This window comes from Pan troglodytes, chromosome 3 (genome assembly GCF_028858775.2).
Source record: "Pan troglodytes isolate AG18354 chromosome 3, NHGRI_mPanTro3-v2.0_pri, whole genome shotgun sequence".
Lineage (NCBI taxonomy): Eukaryota > Metazoa > Chordata > Mammalia > Primates > Hominidae > Pan > Pan troglodytes.
The window spans coordinates 76997180-77018528 of NC_072401.2; the positions used below are offsets into that span (position 1 = coordinate 76997180).

General features: G+C 45.9%; 2 protein-coding genes across 2 annotated transcripts in view; one reads left to right on the top strand and one right to left on the bottom strand.

Moving 5' to 3' along the window:
- Positions 1-1988, top strand: part of SCFD2 (sec1 family domain containing 2) — a 503171-nt gene extending 501183 nt beyond the window's left edge. Inside the window, exon 9 of the mRNA XM_001148032.6 lies at positions 1549-1988. Within this exon, the coding sequence (XP_001148032.2) occupies positions 1549-1641 (93 nt within the window). The 3' untranslated portion in view covers positions 1642-1988. The remainder of the gene's footprint in view (positions 1-1548) is intronic.
- Positions 1989-8764: 6776 nt separating this feature from the next.
- Positions 8765-13336, bottom strand: RASL11B (RAS like family 11 member B). The gene is made up of 4 exons (XM_001139797.6): positions 12950-13336; positions 12276-12332; positions 11046-11122; positions 8765-10264 (listed from the first exon to the last, which is right to left on the bottom strand). The coding sequence occupies exons 1-4, from the start codon at positions 13089-13091 to the stop codon at positions 9794-9796; spliced, it is 747 nt and encodes a 248-aa protein (XP_001139797.3). The 5' UTR covers positions 13092-13336; the 3' UTR covers positions 8765-9793.
- Between the last annotated feature and the right edge of the window lie 8013 nt (positions 13337-21349).

Below are 21349 nucleotides of genomic sequence, written 5' to 3' on the forward strand. Positions count from 1 at the left end.
CATGGGGTTGGTTAATTCACTAATTTAATTATACCTGGGACAATTTTGGGAGTGGGCAAGGAGGTTAGTAAAGTGTGCGGGCCCACTTGCACCACTCCAAAGGAGCGTAGCCATGTAGTCATGCTGTGGGCCTTGGAATCCCCTTCCAAGGGATTCGGGGCTGTGGAATTCAGGCTCTAGGACAGCTTTTCCCATAGTCACCTCTTCTTCTAGGGTGCATACAATACTGCTTGTGCAAAACCTAACCAGGCCCTTACAAAGCACATCACGCCCCCAGCCCAGACCCAGGGAATAGGCTCTCCCACTGTTGCAGAGATAAATCTGTCCTGGAATAAAATCCAGACTGAGGGAAGCAGAAAGGGTCACCATGAAAGAAGCCAGAGGAGCCCAAAGGTGCATGTGGAGTAAGGGAGTAAAGGGCCCAGAGCCCTTGATGACAGGGAAGGGAGGCACGGGGGCACTGGGGCCAGCCTGTCTGCGCTGGGATCCTGACTCAGCCGCTGACTGTATGTGTGTCCTTGTACAAGTTGCTGAGCCTTTCTGTACTTTATTTTCTTCATCTACAAAGCAGGAAAAATAAATGTATCTATTTCATAAGCTCGATATCAGGATCAAATGGATATTCAATGAGATAATCCTCAGAACCTGGCACATCATAGAAATTAACAAGTATTAGTTATCATTATCATCACCATCATCGTTATGAGTTGAAATGTGTCCCCTTTAAAATGTCTTGCAGTCCTAACCTCCCCACTGGTATCTGTGAATATGACCTTACTGGAAATAGGATCTTTGCAGATGATCAAGTTAAAATAGGGTCTTTAGTGTGGGCTCTAATCCAGTGTGACTGTGTGTATATAAGAAGGGGAAATTTGGACACAGCAACAGACATGCATAGGGAGAGACAATGTGAAGGCACAGGGTAGCTAGGAGAAAGGCATGGAGCAGATTCCCTCGCAGCCCTTAGAAGGTGCCAACCCTGCCAACACCTTGATCTTGGACTTCTAGGCTCCAGAACTATGAGACAGTAAGTTTCCATTGCTTAAGCCACCCAGTTTGTGGTACTAGGAAACTAACAATCACCATCATCACTAACAACATCCACCTCCTGGATGTGCCTTCTCATGCTCCCTGGAGGAGCAAAGGCTCCCTGAAATGGGGAGAAACCTTGATATTGACGTCAAATTACTGCATTACAAAGCAAGAATATGATCCAGTTCAATTTAGCAGCAAGGTAGTGGCTGGGCTCTGCCTGTCAAATGTACCTAGTGCCAGTCTCAGCCATCCTGAGTGCCCCATTGGCTAAAGGTTCAGTAGACACAGCCCAGCTGTCCCACAGGCCATCTGTCCCAGACTGTGCCCCCCTCCTTCCAGGCAGGGCACTAGCGCCAGGTGCCATTCAGCTGGCTGCCTTCTACTTTTCCTTCCTAGAACTTCACTTCATGCCCTCCCCCAAAGACATTTGTTGCATTCTATTTCTCATCATCCAATACCCTGAGATTGGCCCACCTAATTCCCTGCGGTGTGTTTGCCCTCTCCTGTTGTTAGGTAATCGTGCTGTCCACACGACTCCTGAAGCCACTTAACATTCCTGAGCTGTTATTTGCAACTGACCGACTGCATCCAGACCTTGGCTTCTGAGCGTCCACTAAGAAGATAAGACCTACTCAAGCTGGAAATGCCGACGCAATTTTCTGCCACCACTCCAAATACTCCTCCACAACCAGCGTCCCTGTCACTAATTGCGAGTATGATGGAATTCTGCCTGAAGGGTCTTGATACCTACTCAGTGAGGTACTTTGCTTGGATTGCTGTGATTCTTAAAAAAAAAAAAAAGTTTTTTTATTTTCCTGAAGGCGACAGTCTGTCTTTTGGCGAGTCCAATTAGTGATCGTTCCCATTTATCCTTAACCCTCTGTTTGTGATCTTCCTGATTCCACCTACAAGTTCATTAATTCTAAATAAAAGCCTGTTGGCAAGTGTTGGTAGATTACAACTCTTTTAATTTGAAGTTGCTCGAGAAGTTAGACATGCTTTAGAATTATGAGTGTGGGGAAAATTTGATGTTCCTTAGGATTATATAACTGAGGAGGGAACATTGCAAATAGGGTCTGAGGCTTTGTTTCTCTCGCTCTGAAACATTTCTGAAAAGGCAAGGAAGGGAGGGGTAGTGTCTGCGGCAGTGCTGGTAGCCTGCATGTGTTGTAAATCATCCTGCCATAACAAAGGACTGCATTGTTCTAGCTGGCCCACTGGGCAGGTCTGCCAGGCTACTTGGAACTGTAGTGGGAAGGTGGTTGATTGGAGGGTTATCTGTATATAAACGGTTTTCTCCCCTCCAAAGAAAGACTCCAATACAAGATATCTGGTCCCAGGGAGTCTAAACTGTAACAGCAACCCCTATGGACTTTGTGGGTATGAGTTTTGATTGAAATATAAAGCTTTCTTTTCTGTAAGTTTAAGTTTTCCATCTGACCATAGCAGAAAAACCTAGACCCACCTAGTGAAATTTTGTAAGAACTCCAGGGCAAAAACAAACCACTTGCAACCCACATGTTTGTAGGTGTATGGTCGATGGAAGTTTCTGGCATCCATGTTGGTAATAAAGAGATAAAACTGAAAAGGTTTTTATTGTGGATTACACAGGTGGAGGAAATAACATGTAAACCAAAACACTCACATGTCTCTGATTTTAGTTCTCTATAAAACACTGTCATTTTTGAAAGAACCATGAAGTTGGAGATTATTTTAAGATGTAATCAAAGCAGGATTTTTGTGGACACAGACACTGTTTTTCTTGCCCAGGTATGTTTTCCACATAATACCAATTCTTTCATGAAATAGAGGAGACCGCAGGTGCCTTTTTCATTCTACTAATCTTAAAGTGTTGAATTTGAATAAGGAAGTTAATGGTAGCCATCCATAAGAAATGTTAAAGAGGAGACGACTTTTCTAAAATAAAAAATTGAAAAGTAACCTGTTACGTGACTCAAATCTGTACTCTTTCATTCATTCCTAAAGATTGATGACTGAGCACCTGCCATGTTCCAGGCACTGTGCTAGGTTCTGGGCCACTGTGATGAAAGAACAAGATGCGTCCCTGACTCTCTGGCACTCAGAATGAGTAGCTGGCGCTTCTCTGATGGTCTGGCCCAACGTGAGCATCTACTGAAGGTGAAGTTGTAAACCACATGTCTATATGCAAAGGAAACTTTCTGGAAATACATATATAATGGTACTTCTGGGAAGGAATATCGAATGGGAGAGCTAAGAGAAGGGAGAGTCTCAACCTCAGTATACTTTTGTATTTTTTTTTTTACAGCAAATGTGTATTTGTGTATTACTTTTGTGACTTCAATCGGCCATAGCAGAAAACTGTATTTTTACAAATTAATTTTTTATTTTAAAAAATATTAAACTTTGGAAGGCTGAGGCAGGTGGATCACCTGAAGTCGGGAGTTCTAGACCAGCCTGACCAACGTGGAAAAACCCTGTCTCTACTAAAAAAATTACAAACTTAGTCCAGTGTGGTGGTGCATGCCCGTAATCCCAGGTAGGGAGGCTAAAGCAAGAGAATCACTTGAACCTGGGAGGCAGAGGTTGCAGTGGGCCGAGATCGCACCACTGCACTCTGGCCTGGGCAACAAGAGTGAAACTCCATTTCAAAAAAAAAAAAAAAAAAATTCAGAAGCTTCAAATCTGAAATGATGAAAGGAGGAAGGTATTGATTGTAAATGTTATTCAGCAGTTCTTTTGTCTTGAAAATGCTCCCCATACTGTAATTAGTATGGTCAGGGGCAGTCTGTGAGTGGTGGGAGAAGTGTCAGAAGTTTGGCTTATGGTCATCTTTTTCTTCTCTGGAGGCTGGCTTGAGGAGCTGAGCCAGGCAGGTGGTCAGGTGGTGGAAGGCTTTGGAGGAAAGGTGAGCTGGAAGAATTTCTTCGTAACCAGAGTTTGGGTGAAGATGAAGCAGGAGGCACAGGACGTTCACTGCTCCTTGATTAAAAAGCAGGAACACAATAGACATTTGGTATAAATCCTGCAAAGGGCCTCCAACAAATAAGGAAAAAGAGGGGGGCTTGGGGGAAGGAGGATTGTGGCCATGGCAGAGGCTCCCGGAAACTCCCTGCTGCTGCCAGGCTCGTGGGCACACTTCTCAGCATGGGAGAGGCTGGAGGAGAAGCAAGTCATGCCCTCCACCCCCGGAAGGAGCAGCAGGCAGAAAAGGGCTCTGAAGGCTTCTCTGGGCCTAAGTCCCAGTTCTGCCACTCCAAGCACTGTGGATCTCTCCAAGCCTGTGTCTGCATCTGTAAGAAACGATAACTGTGGCACCTGCCTCATGGGGGGGGTTGCTGTGGAGCCATCCCTAACATAGTGGCCAGCATGTGAATCTCAAGGAATGTGGGTTTTCACACTGAGGACGCCAAGGAAGTTACCTCTCAAAACTATAAAACGTCAACAGGAGAATAATACTAAATGAAGAGGAAATTTGGAGGCATTCATGGGGTCTACAAGGAGATGAGAAAATGGAGGAGGAATAACAACTCGGTCCAACATAGGTCCAAGACAGCGTAGCCCAGAGGTCAAGAGCCCAATCCGATGGCTGGATTCCAATCCCACCTCTTCCACTTCGTAGTCCACCTCTCCTGGTCTTCGCTGACCATGCAGTTGTGTAACAATAGGACCTGCCACATTAGGTTGGGGGAGAATTAAAAGAGTTAGTATGTGTAATGCATTTGGAACATGGCACATGGTGAGCTCATACAGAGCACATAAGAATTTATTGGTAATAAATGTCTGATGATTGCTCATGCAGGGCCGTATGTCTCTGATAGAACTTTCTCTATCACTAATGCTAGCCACAAAGTCAGGCAGAATCTGAGATGGACTTACTGATTTCCCATTTCAACCCCTCCAAATGTATCCATTCGAAAGGGATCCAGCAGCTGTCAACCACCTGATGGTGACTTAAAAGGCTGAGCTGAGTGATAAGACTGGTTTCCCCTGTCTGGGGCCTGGGTCTGAGTGTTTATCACCTAAACAAGCACTTACAAATCCAAACCTTCTGCCAGCGACCTCAATGGCCACACTCCTTATAAAGATAATTGATAGAAGTGTAAATACTTTGTAGCAGTTGACTTCTGCCTTTGTAAACCCTCTTCTGGAGTCTACCTCAGGGCAGACATAGCGGGCATGGGCATGGCCAAGTGGTTGGAAGCACTCCAAGCTACATCAGCCAAGAGTTGTCCCTAGCAGGCCGGGGCCTATGCAGATGGCTCTGTTTATGCCACTCCTCCATTACAATGGGATCCCAATAACAAAGAATTCCATCAAACTCCCCCCAAGACCACTATTATTTATTTTACCCTGGTTACCAGAAACAGAATCTCAACAACACAGAATCCAGTATTACAAATGTCTGCTGTCCAGCCCAAGAAACATCAAGAGACTCCATCTCTGTCTTAAAAGGAATTTAAAAAGACAAAACCAGACGATGGAGGGTTTGCAAACTATTTGAGAGGGAAAGCTTGGAGGGTGGTGGCTGGGATCTTGCCACAGTCAGTAATAACCCTAATCCCATTCTCATTGCAAATTCAGGAGAGTAGTGAGGATAGTAACAACTTTCTGGAACCATCTCTCTTTAGACTTGAAAGGGAATCTGTGCAACACCAGTTTTCCTGGTTATTATAACCAGACAAGCTCTCTAATTCATCCTGGGCCACTCCCTAAGGGACCTGTCATGAGTTATCCACAGAGACAGCTGGACAGTGCCCATTTCCCCTGGGTGCAGAGGTAGCACCAGAGATTATCAGGGGCTCATTTTTGAGGGATGTGCCTACAAACTTGTTCATTTGCCCAGAAAACACATTTGTTTTCTCCCTCTTGGAGTGTAAGATGAATGTCAAAATCTCATTTTCCACCAAAGCGAGGGGCTCACCATAAATACACCCATGGCTCCTAAACCTGGGGTTAGGAGCTGGCTGGGCAGGGAAACCCGGATCTGCGGCGCCTGGTGAGTGCTGGAGCCGGGAGCAGCCAGGAAGACTTTGAGGGTTGAGCCCTCTCTGCACACCACGCAGCGCCAGGCAGGCTGCAGAGTGTTGCGAATGTTTTTGATTTGAGGCAAGGGAGGAAACTCAAAAGCCAGACATCGTGACAGAAGTGGATTTGGTTCTGAGACAGCCGGACTGCACGCCCCTCCCCCTCCCAGCCTGGACGTCTTTATGACTGAGCAGGGCTGGAGGCCAGTGAGCAGCTGGCTGATGGCAACAGCAGATGTGGTTGGCAGCCAGGGGGGCCTGGAGCCCGGCAGAATCCAGGAGCCCACAGCAGCAAAGGGGAGACGAGAACAGCAGGACAGGAGACCTGGCCAGGGGAGGGAAGAGGGGGGCTCCGAGGTGGGGCTCTGCTGAGCCATCAGCCCAGGGCTTAGGCAGTGGCATCAGACGGACCTGGGATGGAGTCCTGGATCCGCCCCTTAGGGCCTGGGCCAGCCAATTCTTCTCAGCCTCCCTTTTGCTTTTCTGAAGAGGAGACTAAAGATGGATTGTAGAGCTATCACAGCAGACATCAGTTATTTCAAAAACCCTCCTATGGGGTCTGGCACACAGATTTTCCATAAATAGAAACAGTAATTGTTATAACCGATGTGGCCCTAAGCAGGTAAATTTCATCTCTCTGTGCCTCAGTTTCTTTATCTTTAAAATAGAAGCGATATTACTACCCTTCCTTACAGGATTCTTCAAAAGATGAACGGGGATAACGTAGAATCTGGCGTGTTTTAAATGTTCAGTAAATTCGAACTCCTTCCCTTTCTCTGCTCCCCTGTACCCCAGATGCATACACATCCCTGCCTTCCCTTTCCAAGGTGGCAAAGGAGGTTTTCCCCTTCCTAGGTGGAGAGAGTCGTTTCTCAGGGCCAGGTGGTGGTAGATCATAAATTTTAAAACAAAACAAAACAAAAACATGGATTAATTGAAGAGTTAACCAACAAGGAAAGAGATGAGCAAAAGTAATACCACATAAAGCTAGATTTATTAGAAGAGAGAAAAATGTGTTCCAGAACTATAAATAGACAAGTCCGCCTGAGAGAGTGGACAGAATGGGGACTTGGGTGGTTTCCAGCTGCGACTCTGTCTCTGTCCCTGTGTGTGTGTCTGTCTCTGTCTCTCTCTCTCCCCACTCTCTCTCTCCTAGAGTGGCCTTGCACAAGCCACTTTATCCCTCTGGGTGCGCCAGAGCTCTGAGCTCCCTTCCAGCCTGTCTAAGGTGCAGTAGGAGGCACTGAGTCCAGTACAGGGGTGAGGAAGTAAGGGGCAATCGCTAGCTGTGGGGCCAGGAAGGGAGAAGGTGGAGCTCACAGCTCAGCAAGGGAGCAGACAAGGGCTGCCAGAGCCCTGCAGCCTGGAAGCTGGTGGGAAGAAAAGGGGGCGGTGGCGCGGCAGTGGTCACTGAAGTGCAGCACTGCTCAGTGCCTCGGGAGCATAAAGCCACCTGCAGGAAAACTCTTATTTAATTCCAGAATGTGGGGAAGGGATCTTCAGTAAATATATAAAGATCAACCTCTCACTCACTGGACATTGTTAACACAACCACATTGGCTGAATAGAAATAAAAATGAATAGAATCCAGTTGGAGATACTTGTCACTACCCTTGAACTGAGATGTTTTCAGTCCCATGTTAGCGCCGTTTCCCTGCCCACCCCCAACACACACACCCTTCTCAGAGATGAGGTTAGGCTGAAAGCATAGAAAGTTACCTTGCATATTAGAAAGGTTTGAGGCATCCCTGGAAACGCTGTCAGCTGTCAGGATCTGTACCCTGTGGGAACACTGATTGGAAATCCTGGCACCACCCCACAGTAGCCCCTCAACTGCTATTCACTGTGGCTCCATCGCCCCACGCATGCCGGAGTGTCTTAGCTATGACATGCTCTAAAAGACTAACAGTAAATATAGTCAGGTGGCATTGGTTCAGCTCTTTTGTGTGAATTTGAAGACATCACTCAAAACTTAGAGCCTGTCTTCCTCATCTGTAAAATGGTGTCAATACCCCACAGTATTCTCCTGGGTTCTCCTGGGCCTTAAATGAGATCAGGTATGTGAAAGCACTACTCAAAGAAATGTCAGCTGTGATTATTTCCCCCTGTAGATGGTGGCTCACTTAGCTTGCAGGAAAGAGCTTCTAGGCCCAAGTGGCATAGATGAGAGAACTGGCAGCTTTAGCGAGACACGTGTGGCAAAGGTCCATGGGACTGGCTCCTGATTTCACAGCCCCAGATCAATGACTACAAGCTTCTACAGTGAGAATAAAGTGTATTTCCTGAAAGCAGCATACCCAAAGAAGAGGTCTGCCAAACAAAGCATGTGTAAAGCAGCAGTCATCTCAGTGTCCAAGAAAGAATACCCTCGAGGCTGTGCTATGTGGAGCCAGACATCTGTCTTAGGTATACCTGGAAGACCACAAAGTTAGTGAATAGAAGATCAGCTACTCTTGAATATAAAGCAGCAAATTACAGTTTACAATGCTACAGGCTGTGGCCTTTGACAAGTTACTGATCTTGTTCTATAAGCCTGTTTCCTCATCTGTATTATGGGGATAATACTAGAATGCACCTCCTTGGATTGCCGTGATCCTTGAGAGATAACCCCTGAAAGGCACAATGCCAGATTCAATGTGCCCAATAATCACAGGATACTAGGTCATACTTTGTCTAAACGGCAGAAAGTTAACGTTTCAATAGAGACGAAGTTAGACATCTGCTCTTTTTCAAATGCGATTTATTGTACATAAAATAAATTAATTACAGTTTAAGCCAAAGCATGAGTGGCTTTTTAAAGTGCATCTGTGGAGGGGATTTGGCAGGTAGCCCCTGTTCACTTGCTGTAAGATAGTGTTTTAGTATTTCAGCCACCCTTAGGCACAACTCAGCCAGGCCTAGGAAGCAACCCAACGTCATTGCCATGAACCATTTACACAAGTCACACCAAAATCAACTGACACATTTTTTTCCTGATGGAACAGTTAAAAAAACAAAAAACTATACAGTCAAAGTCTGGGGTTGAAGAGTGTGAAGTTCACAGCTCCTCCACACACACCCAACTGAGCATGCTCATCCTGTGAGGGGGAACCAGAGCCTTCCTGTAAACCATGCGAGGTTACGAATGTCTGGTATACAGAATATTCTGGCCCATAAACTCAACCTGTTTTTGAGGGGTAGGGGATTTTCCATCTTGTACATAAAGAAAGAAATCTGGGTATCCTTCAGGTTAGAAAGGCATTCTGTAAGAATAGTGTTCCAGAGTTACAAATCATACTGATAAGAGAAAAGCAATTCTTCCTCTTGGGGAAAAAGAGGAAAAGAAAGAAGAAAAGAGAAAAAAGAAAAAAAGGGGGGAAAAAGAAAGCCTATCAATGCTTAATCTGTTCTTTCATTCCCACTGTAAATCACATCAATACATTTGGTGAAACTGCAACGGACCACCATTTACAAGGTAGTTGAATGCAGAAACCAAAACGATTATGCCCCCGCCCCACTCTAAAGGAAAAGACACAGAGTACATTTCACATATTCAGAGAGTGGCTCAGTGGGCTCTTTCAAGCCTCATCAATCCTGTCCCCCTGCTCAGAACAACACTTCCTTTTCTGTAGCAGTTCCACAGGCCCTCTTGGCCCTTCTGCTCCAGCCCTTCTGGAACCAGGAATCATTGCCAATATTCAACGTTCCTGCACTGGGAGAACCTCAGGCCCTCTTCCTGGGAAGACCAAACCCCCTTGAGTGCTCCTCCTGCTTCAGACGGAGGTGACAGTCCTCACTTTGGCAGAGAGAGCTTGCTTAAACCTCCTCTTCAGGTCCTGCATGTTGGGTGACTTGGGCCTGGGAATGAGGGAGGTTCTTCGCTTCTCGGGTGTGCTGCTAGGCTGCTGTTTGTGACTGACCTCTTTACAGAGGACGTGGAAGGCGCTGTAGACATCATTATAATTTTCACTGACAGACACTTCATAGAATGAGCAGCCTAGCATGCTGGCTAGCTGCAGTCCAAGCTGAGGGTCAACCTGTTTGATGTGCAACAGGTCAGCTTTGTTGGCCACGACCACCACAGGCAGCCGGGTGCCCAGGTGTAGCTGCTGCACGTGCTGGTGGAGCTGGCTGATGAGTTCATAGCTCTTGTAGTCAGTGATGGAGAAAACGATCACCACAGCATCTGCCCAGCGAATGCACCTATTCAGCTGTTCACTGCAGCTCAGGCTGTTCTCATGGACCTGAAAGAGAGGAGTGATGGCAAGGTGAATGCTGGCCAGTTGTACAAAGAGCCTGGGCTTGGGTAGATTTCAAATTCAAAAGAGCCCTTCATAGTAGTGCCAGGTTGAGGGCCATAAACAACTTATATCCCACACACTTCAGCTTTCTTGACAATATGTTGATCCAGCTGCACAGAGTTGGAATAAATAACAGTGCAGCTTACCACACTCAAGTGGAAAATTGACCTGCAGAGAACTCCATGCAGAGAGACTTTGTAGTTGCACAAAATGGGAAATTAACTGGCTAGACAGTAAGTCTGGGGAAGTAAAGATAGGAGCTGGAAGCATTTAAACCTGGATAACTGCCCAGTTCAGGAGGCGGGGGGGAAAAACCCTAGCATGGCGCTTTTGTCTATAGAGCAACTTTCCAGTACAAAAGCGATTCCAAGTATTTGCAGACTATACCCAGAAGCTTGGTTTTTCATGCCAAAGACACACATATTAAAACTGGACTTTTAAACCACAGCAAGGAAAACACCAATTCCAACTGCATTTGGTTTGGGCTTTCCGGCTGTGTTGAATCCTTCTAAAAGAAGATTTCTGCCCCCTAGCCAAATCTCCCAAACTAAACCATGCTAAGACTGACCAACAGCCAGATACAATTGAATTGTCAGACATGTAAAAGTCTAGATGTGACTCCCCAAATTTCTCTGATCCTGCAGCATGAGGAACTTTGAGAAAAAGTGAATGATTCCACAGCCAAGTAGGTTCCCCTTTCACCCAGAGTCTCAGAGCTCCTCACCTGAATACCTGGAGTGTCTTGAACCTGAAGAGCCAGGGTTTCACCTTCTATCTGAACTTGTCTAGTATAGAGATTACCTATGAAGGCAAATAAAAGAGATTATGTTCTTCCTTCTTGTACAACTTTTAAAACATTGTGAGTTTTAAGCTAGAAAAAAAATGCACAATACATAAATGCACACAAAACAGCTATAGTTTATTTCTATTTAGTGGGCTTACTTCAGATTTTTTTTAAAAAACAACAGCAATTTTAACCCTATGTTAGATTTATTAAAACCAGGGCAAAGTTTGCAAGTTTTTGAAAACTTATTTATCTAATTTTAAACAAAGTTTCCATTTTTAGAGTACTCCCTTGATGCAAATTATCTTGCTCAGCCTATGTGAGGTTTTTGTTTTCTTGAGTACTTGATTCATTCTTTGACTGTAACTTTGTATTTTGGCCGTTAGATATAATGGCTTGCTAGACAAATACTGTTAGTAAACACACAGTCAATGTTATCAGTTGGAATAAAAATGTGACATAATTACAATCAACTCTACATCAAATCAGAAGGCTGCCATGTCTTATCTTGGGATAGCTTATACAGCTCATTTCAAATAATCCCCTCTAGGTACTCATATGGTCTACAGAGTTAAGCAATTTGCTAACAGAGCATAGGCAGAAAGCTCTTAAGCCTCCCCAGTGGCTATTCTTAATCATAAGGATTGAAAAATGTGTCCTCTCATTTATTCGGGAATTCTCCTCCTAAAATTCTACCATCCAGTTGTTTGTCTTTGTTAAGAAGGAGGAACTTTAGGTTTACAACTGCTCTCCTTTGGCCTTTGCTTTAAAAGGTCACCTCTGAAAGGCAGCCAGCAGAGAAGGAGAGGGGTGGGGGAAGGAGCTGGGGACTCCTTTTTTTTTTTTTTACGACTTTTGCAGGAGTGTTTTGAAGGGAGAGGTTCTTGACTACAAAGGGTGCTTCCAACTGGGGTCACTATAGTTAAAACATACCAAGGGGAATACTTTCAGGCACTTGATAAAATGATGAATGGGCTTGGAATGGAATGAGGCCAGATGGTAGTTATGGGAGGGGGGCGCCATGGAGGGCTGGGGACTGGGGAAAGTTTTAAGTGGCGGGATCCTCAGGCTCGGACTGTCACTGAAAGAACCTCCCTGGGAAGCGCTGGAAAATGGGAACCGCAGTCCTCCTGCAATGGGACAGAATTTTTCTCAAATGCATTGTCTCACCTGCATTTCTTTCATAGTCACCGATGAATCGTTTGGTGAGGAACCGGACCACCAGTGCTGCAGGTCAGAAAAAAGAACGTCAAAGTGTTAACCTTGGAAGTTAGATTGTTCTCCACCCCACCCCCTGCCTGGAAAACAGTTCTCCCAAAGAAAGCCATAGATGGCCACCAAGTGAAATTCCTACCCTGTAGCTCCTTGACCCTTCTTCCAGACAAAAAGGAGGGGGCTAGAAGGCATCGTGAATTCTGGCTCTGTGCAGCTGGAAGGCTCACTGGGCCCACCCCCTCCTCTGAGCCCGGCTGAGCCACACCTAAGCCTTCCAGTAGACCCACGTCTTCCTAACCTTCAAGACCTCCCAGGGCGGCTAGCTTCACTAACTCCCCTTTCTGTGCCAGGCATTGCCAGAGGCTCAAACACCCCAAAGTTCTGATGGCGGCGGTGCCGGTGGTCCCCAGAAAGCTGCCTGGCCATTCTTGATCCCTGTTTCCCCCGTCTGTGGAAGCAGGCGGGTGGCGTAGACAACGGCTAAGCCCACTCCCAAGGGGCAGCGGCTCCCTGCGCGGGGACGGAGAGCGGTCGGGCTGCAGCTCCCACCGCTCCCCACGCCTTGTTCAGCCTCAACTCCCGTCAGGGGTCGTCCACGACCAGACCCAGGGCTAAGCGCGACGACTCACCGGTCTTGCCCACGCCGCTGGCGCCCACCACGGCGATCTTGACCAGGCGGCGGCCGGCGGCGCCCACATAGCAGTCGGAGGCCGCGGCGTTGCCCGGCGCGGGGTACTCGGCGATGGTGCACATGTTCTGAATGAGGCGCATCGCCTCGGCTGCGGCGCACCGCGCGGGAAGGGACTGAGGGACTGGAGAATGCTAGCGCTGCGCGGGAGCGGGCGGGAGGACCCGACTGCGGGGCTCCGCGGTAAGAAATAACAACAATAAACAAGTGCAGGTACGGGCGGGGTGGGGCCGGGCGCCGAGGTTCCGCAGGGCTCAGGCTCCAGACCCAGACTGCACTCGCGCGGCGCGCAGGCTGTTTTCTCCGCGGCAGGCCCCGCCCCCTCTCCCCACAGCCAATCCCGGGGCGCCCTACACGAGGCCCCGCCCCCGGCGCCGCTCCGCGCGCGCGACGCCCCCGGAGGCGCCTGGAGTCAGTGCCGAGCCCCGTGAGGCGCGGGGAGAAAAGGCAGCTGGCGGAGGGAGGCAGCGGGTGGTCCGAAGCGGCGCAGCCCAAGGTGGGCGCCTGGTAGGTCCTGCCGCGCGAGCATGGGGCAGATGCTGTGGCTGCGGGGCCGGGAAGAGAGCGCAGCCTCCACAGAGCCATTCCGGACCGCTGCCTCCGCCGGCTCCACAGCCCACGCGCGCACTCGCTGCAGCTCCCACCTAGGGCGCCTGCTCTGGGCGGGCCGGGAGCGGTGTTTGCTGCCCGGCTTAGTGCCGCACGCCCTGATTTGGAGCGATTGCACTGGCTTGGGTACATCCCAGCTCATAGATTCGGCTACAGTTGGCAATCATCCGCAAAGACTCCAGCCTAAGACCTTTAGACCCCCGTAAAATGTGACATTTGAAGCAAAAATATCATCCACGTTTTATCCTAGACCCACGTTCTCTGGCTCTTGTCGACGGCGCAAGCTAACGCGAACACACATGGTCGGACGCATGCACAGCACGCCTAGAAGCGGATCAAGAAGTAATTATAGAACAAGCTTTCCAGCGCCTCACTCAGTCACACCTCCTCCAAGAGCTGTGAAATGGAAAGAAAACAGTTACCCCAGCTGCGACGTCTGAAGGGGCCCCGCACTTCGTCCCTGGTCATAAGACACCGCAAGAGTTTAGTTAAGTGGCTTGATGCCAAGGAAGAGGTGGGCCCTGCACTCCTAAAATCCCAAGCTCCGGCCCCTTACAGTCTCATCTGAGAAACACATCTTCAACGGCAGGCCAAATTCCTCCTGCGAGCAACATTGTGTAGCTGCAGCTGATGGCAAGATGTCACCAGAGTCGCGGGTTAACCACCCCATCCGCCATCCAAGGCCCTCTCCCCGCTACCCTTTCAACCTTGTCCCAGAGGCTTTTATGTTGGGGTATGGCAACAAACTCTGTGGCTTTGTGTACCCACCCACATTAAAGGCTAAAATGTGAAATAAACCAGTGCCCTTATCCGCACATGTCAGTCATCTAATTTGACCCCCTCTTCCAGCCAGAACTTAATTGACCAGGTATTTGACAGAATTTTATGATCCTCAGCCAGTTCAGACTCTGAGATGAACCTCTTGTCTACAGAGGTTTAGGTGTTTGCAGGAATGCAAGGAGAAATAGAAAGGTAATCTCAAGGTAGCAAGTTTTCTAGGATGGGCCACGTAATTAGAAAGACACACAACCTTACAATAAACATAATAAAAGGCTGACTTCTAGGGAGATCACTAGAGCGAAACAGCCATTTGAGTCAGAAAGAAAAAGCATTTCCAATATGCACCATGTCTTTCTGCATGGTTTAAATCAGACTTGAATGTCACTTATATAAAATCAAACTTTGCAAGACTGTAATTACAGGTAACCATGTACTTTTAAAATCTTTCCCCTCCAAAAAGCCTGCTATTCTATCATGCTTACATGGTAAAATAATGATGTAGGCTAAAGTACTAGTTTAACATACACACACACACATACACACACACACAGAGAGAGAGAGAGACATGACAAAAGCTGTCAAGGGGAATTTTGCTTTGAATCATTTAGTTTCTTGGGCTTGATTTTCATTACCATAAGCCCATACAAAACCTGTGATTTTTCTGTCTGCAACGCAAAGGCTTGATTTGGTGTTCTTATTTTAGATCTAAATGATCTGGCTATGCTTTAAAGAACACAGAAAAGAGAGAAGCAAGAGAAAGATGTAAAAAAGAAAAGAGAGCTATTCAAATTCCAAATACCTAGCATATAGCCCATCTCCACTCCACCTACCTCTCCTTCTGGGACATTCATAGAGTTAAAAAGAGGAAGGAGGCAAGGCAGGAGAAGTGACGATACATAATGAGCGCTTGTTTCATTCTAGGTTGTACACAGGGGTTTTGCATTTAAAAATCTCATTTTACCTTCATAACAGTCCTATGAGGTAGGTATTACCATTACTTCTAGTTGCCGTTATCTATTGCTGCTTAGTAAACCACCCCAAACTTTAGTGGCTCGCAGTTCTGTGTGTTGACTAGGCTTAGCTGGGGAGTGCTTACCTAGGCTCTCTCATGTTGTTGCAGTCAGATGGCAGCTGGGGCTGCTATCATCTGAAGGCTCAACTAGGCTGGACATCCAAGATGCTATCTTCGTTCATATGTCTGTGTGTCAGCTGGAATGGGCAGAACAGCTGGGACTAGCTCAGGCTCTCTCACAACATGGTGACAGGCTTCCCTTTGAGTGAGCATTCTAAGAAACCAAGTAGAAGCTGCTAGTCTCTTAAGACCTACACTTGGAAATTGTCACCGCATCACTTCTGCTCTGTTCTATTGGTCAAGTGTCACAGAGCCCACCCAGATTAAAGATCAAGGGGCAGGAACATCGATCCTATCTTTAAATGGGAATGGTGTCAAAGAATGTGTGGCCATCTGTAATTCACTACGCTTCCATTTTACAAGTGAGAAAGCAAAGTCTCGGGTTAAAAAACTCTTCCAAAGTTACATATCCTGCAAGGGACAGAGCCTTTTTTTTTTTTTTTTGTCAAGCTAAAAGAGATGAGGATGGGGAATTGAAACATGAGGAGGGGTTTGGGAAGAAAAGAAAGAAGTATTTTGCCAAGGTTCAATTTTACCTCAGCATCTGGAGTTTCTAGCACTTCCTTTGATCTTAAGAGGTTTAGTCCAGACAACTCAGTCCCTGGAAGCCCTTAGAATGCCAGAATATGAATTCAATAAATATTTATTGGATGTCTGGGCTATGTGTATACCAGGCATTATGCTAGGTATTGAGTCTACAGTGGCAAATAAGAAATGCAACCTTTGCCATCCCTGCAGCTACATTTAGCATGAGAGACTGAAGTGAATGAGCAATTTCAATACAGTGTGAGAAAACGCTTTGATAGGGAAAATTCAGGAATTACAGAAGCACAAACTAGGACTAAAAACCTGGGTTGTGGCAGTCAAGGAGGGAGTGGTGAAGTAGTTGAGAAGTTTGTGTGTTGTGTACAGTGTGCATGTATGTGTGTGCATGTACATGGGAGTATGGAGCAGGGAGTTAGGAGGGGGCAAGATGGGTTAGTTCGCAAGAGAATAGCACTTGCCAGTAGGTGCTCAGTAAATAGTTGTGGATTATAAATGAAAGCATAAGTGAATATAGCAAAGGCCTCACATTGAGAAAATGAATTAAAGGAACGGAGGATAGTTATTGATGGGTGAACAGAGAGAAAAGCCCTGGTGATTTCTGTGGAGGAGCCCTCATATTGATAAGAAAAGCTCCAGAAGTTGCCTTGGTGCTCCCTTCTTCCCTGGGAACATGCCCTCATGGAAGCCAAATGAGCTGCTCCTCTGCCCACATCACCAGGAGCTGCTCCCAAATCAGCCCTCTCTGAACATCCAGGCCTTGAGCAAGAACCAGACTTTATTTTTTCTTGAGACTTTTGTCAACTCTGCTTGTTTAGATCCAGTAAACAGACACTCTTTAGCGGTTTTAAGCAGAAGACGATTTAATACAGGAAATTACCTGCTTTCAATGTCTTTGGAAGGGCTGGAGTAGCGGGCTCTAGGCTGGACCTGCAGAAATGGCTCCCACAGCAGCACTGCAGAACTGGCCCACGCAGGAAGCTGCTGCCTTTTCCATAATCAGGGGAACACAGCGGCTGCCTCTGTTATTCTCTCTCAAAACTCACAAAGCTAGAGACCAGACATTGGAAAGTTGCTGCAGAGAAGCCCAATATCTCAATTGTGCATGGCAGCAGAAAGCAATCAAGCAGCAGAAAGAATCTTTCCTCCTTGCTTCTGCCTTTCAAATCTCTGAGCACATCTATTTAATGAAATTCATTTTATCTATTACTCTAGCTGCAAGGGAGTCTAGGAAATGTCATGTTTACCTTTCTAGTCCTGGCAGTACATGAAGACACACTGGAAACAGATAGACAGGAACTCAGTGTGAATTCACCATTTCTTCCACTCTTCTCTAGCAGCCCAAACAACACATCGGCCCAGAAAAGGAGAGATCATGTCCCAGTAGACATTTAACTTTCAATTAGGTATAATGAGGTTCTTTTTGAATTGATTGCTTTGAGACCATATTCAAGACCACTGTTGTCGTTGCTTTTATGTAGTATGTATTGACACCTGTGTTAGGCTGTTCTTACATTACTCTAAAGAAATACCTGAGACTGGGTAATTTATAAAGAAAAAGGTGAAAAAAAAAAGAAAAAAGAAAAAAGAGAAGAAAAAGGTTTACTTGGCTCATGGTTCCACAGGCTTTACAGGAAACAGTGCTGGCATCTGCTTGGCTTCCAGGGAGATCTCAGGAAGCTTACAATCATGGCAGAAGGTGAGTGGGGAGCAGGCACATCACATGGCAAAAGCAGGAGCCACAGAGAGAGAGAGAGCAGGAGGGGAGGTGCCAGCCAAAGCAAGAGATCACTTATCACCAAGGCAATGGCCCAAACCATTCATAATGGATCTGCCCTATTGATCCAAACACCTCCCACAATACTCCCACCTTCAGTACTGGGGAATACAATTCAACATGAGATTTGAGTGAGATATCCAAGCCATATCAACACCTATCTCCACTCTTTTGGACTGTTTTCCTGTAGTCTGGCTACAAAGAACGTCTGTTGACCTCCCTTGCTCAGAATCATTTTCCATTCTTTTAATAAGAGCACTCCCAATTTTCCTTTAGAAACCTCCCCTGCCCCACTTTCATATTGCCCAGGCGGTGGTGGTATGATGATCCCAATCCCTAATTCTGCGGAAGAAGGGGCATCCACCACAGGGACTCCTTCACGGCTGGGCCAATTAAATCCATCCCTGAGAGTTTTGCTAGGAAAGAGCTGCTTCATTTGCGCTGGTGTCAACTGGCTGGTAGAAAGTGAGCCTGGAGCTCCATCTTGGCTACCTCGTGGAGAGTCAGCTGAGGATGAAGCCAACCGGGAAGAAAAGATAATTGAGAGGCAGAGACAGCCAGGACCCTGATAGCACCTTTTCCCACCCTACATTCAACCATGCCTGAAAATGCAGACTTACCCCAAGTTACAGGAGTCAATACAGTCCCTGTTTAGATTCAGCTGGTTTGTGCTGCATCTCTGTCATTGGACTGCACAAGCCCTCCCACATTCTGTTTGCACAGAGTCATGGGCTCCACACAAGCCATGCTGAGGCTGACTCCCTAGCATCAGCAATGTTCCTCATTCAGAACTCTGAAACTCAGCCATTCATTCTCAGTAGAAAGCACAGATATCAGGCTGTTACATCCTTTTTATTTCATCTCTGTGGATACCCTAGCAGTGCTATCCTGCAATCTCTAGAAACTAACATAAGGATATTAGTACATCCAGACAATGGAATATTATTTAGCACTAAAAAGAAATGAGCTATCAAGCTATGAAAAGACAGGAAAGAACTTTAAGTGTGTATCACTAAGTGAGAAAAGCCAATGTGAAAAGGCTACATACTGTCTAATTCCAAGTATATGACATTCTGGAAAAGGTAAGACTGTGGTAAAAGGATCAGTGGTTGCCGCAAAATCTGGGGAGGGAGGGGTGAACAGGCAGGGCACAGAGGATTTTTAGGGCAGTGAAAATACTCTGTATGATACAACAATGGTGAATACTTGTCATACATTTATCCAACCCCATAGAATGTACAGCAAGAGTGAACTCTCACGTAGAGTCATGTAGAGTGGCTTTTGAGTGATGGTGACATGTAAATGTAGATCCATGGACTGTAACAAATGCACCATTCTGGTGTGGGATGTTGATAATGGAGAGATTGGTGGGGAGAGGGCTAATCTTTGCACCTTTTGCTCAGTTTTGCTGTGAACTTTAAACTGCTCTGAAAAATAAAATGCTTATTTTTTTAAAAATGAGATTACTGGGCATCTAATCCAACTCCTCCTCTGAGATTGTCCAACCTAGTCTAGGATGCTTCCTGTGACGGGAACTTCCTACCATCCACAGTAGCACATTTCTACCAAGCTGATCTCTTCTCTCCTATAACATCCTTCCAGAAAAACAGACTGGCATGCTCACCAGCTTTCCAAATACCTGGTTCATTGCTCCTTCGCCTTCCACTGCAGCTTAGAAAGGACTGGGAAGGAAGAAGAGGAAAGGTGGATGCCTGTGACATAGGATTGTAAAGAAATAGCAAACCCGGGAGGAGAGGCTTCTGCATCTGTGTTGGGGATGACAGTTTTTAATATTCAGTTTTAAAAATTAAAGAGAACTGTGGCTCAGAAACATCCTCTGAATTAAAGAGGAGAGGAAATTCATTTTGAGCTGCTTATTTTCTAAGAGATCTCTGAGTATGGAAATAGGAACAGGACAGATATAACTTAGCATAACAGAGAGTTTGTATCTAGTGACTCTATGTGATGTGTTAGATATCTTGCAGTCCATGCATCCCCACAACAGAAGGCTGTGCTGATACCCAATATGTGCTCAACGATTGTTTTGTTTTTAACTGTCAACTTTCCTTCTGGGTGAGTCTAGACTAAAGACAGCCAGAATCACTAGATTTAAAAGGCAAAGTAGGAAAGAAGGCAAATTGGAACTCAAATAAAATACACACACACACACACACACACACACACACACACACACACCCCTCTTGCCATTAGGAAGATCACCTCCTGACTAGAACACTTTAACTCTGAGAAAAGTAAGATATTTAAGTTCCAAGAAAGGGAGGATGGGCCTGAAAGGGGCCTTCCCTCCCGCTCCCACATACCTTGGTTGGTTTCCATGGCAGCAAAACGGCCCACATGTCCCCCTTTCCACAGCAGGGAGGAAAGAAGAACTAGTGTTCTAGTATTATATTCCCCTGCTACTCAGTCAGATTTTATCTTCCTTATTCCGGAAGGCTTCTTCCACCCTCTTTCTCTATTTCAATGTAATATATTAAAGAAAGATAAAATAAAAGGTTAAATTAGTTCTTTTTCATTTAAGTTAAAATCTGAGATTTTCTTCTCCTCTCAATGATTTGAATCTTAATAGCCCCAGTCATTTTTATGGGAACATAGAACACCTATTTGATAAGCAATCTCATGACAATAGGTCAGAATAAATTCAAATATTAAATAGTCCACGAAACAACTGGTAAATATCCACTGTTTTAATTGGAAATAGGAAAAGTCTCAGTGCCCATTTTCACAAAGCCTTTGGAACATTGAATGACCCTAGAAACGGACATTACTACATTATTAATAAAGCCATTGATAGAAGTTCCCTCAGTTAAATGTAAGGTATAATAATATTGCAAATAGACAGTGGCAATGTTCTTTGGGATCATTCTCTTCTCCAGCGGGAAGAATCTTACAAGAATATCCCTCTGCCCCTTCTCCTTCTAACTCGTTATTTGTTCAGAAGATAAAAGAGCAAAAGAAATGAGCATTGGCCTTGGCCTCACAGGAGCGAGTACTCTTGGGATACTTGACAAGATTTTGCGATCAGAAGATATGCACAAGCAGGAAAAGTTCAGAAAGATTCAGACGAATGGGCCAATTGTTTAACAGACCTCTTTGGGTTCAAATTCTTAAGTAGATTAGACATACCTCATATTTGCCTCTAACTGCCCCTAGAGTGCAGAAAGGGCTACCTAAGGACATTTTAGGCGTCCTTGTTTGTCTTTGCATAGAAGGCAGTATCCTCTCCCCAAAGCATCAGCTCCTTAGCATAATGTACTAAGGCCTAAAGGAAATCAAAGCTTTTCAAAAATATCCATCCATGATATGGGGAAAGAACAAGCTTCATATCCCCCCATACCTCAAATCACCTGGAAAGTGAGAATTTAAGTCTTGCCTGGGGCCACACTGGTTCTCATTGCTCTATCGGACTCAAAAATCAGGGTAACCATCAAATACTTTCTAAACTCTAATTAGTGACACCGTCTCCAGCCATTCAATAGTGT

Bases quoted from the DNA above. Each gene is read 5' to 3' on its own strand.
- RASL11B (XM_001139797.6), bottom strand. From the start codon at position 13,091: ATGCGCCTCATTCAGAACATGTGCACCATCGCCGAGTACCCCGCGCCG. The intron at 12,333-12,949 runs GTGAGTCGTCGC...TCTGACCTGCAG, and splicing joins CAGCGGCGTGGGCAAGACCG to CACTGGTGGTCCGGTTCCTC. The intron at 11,123-12,275 runs GTGAGACAATGC...TTGCCTTCATAG, and splicing joins TGACTATGAAAGAAATGCAG to GTAATCTCTATACTAGACAA.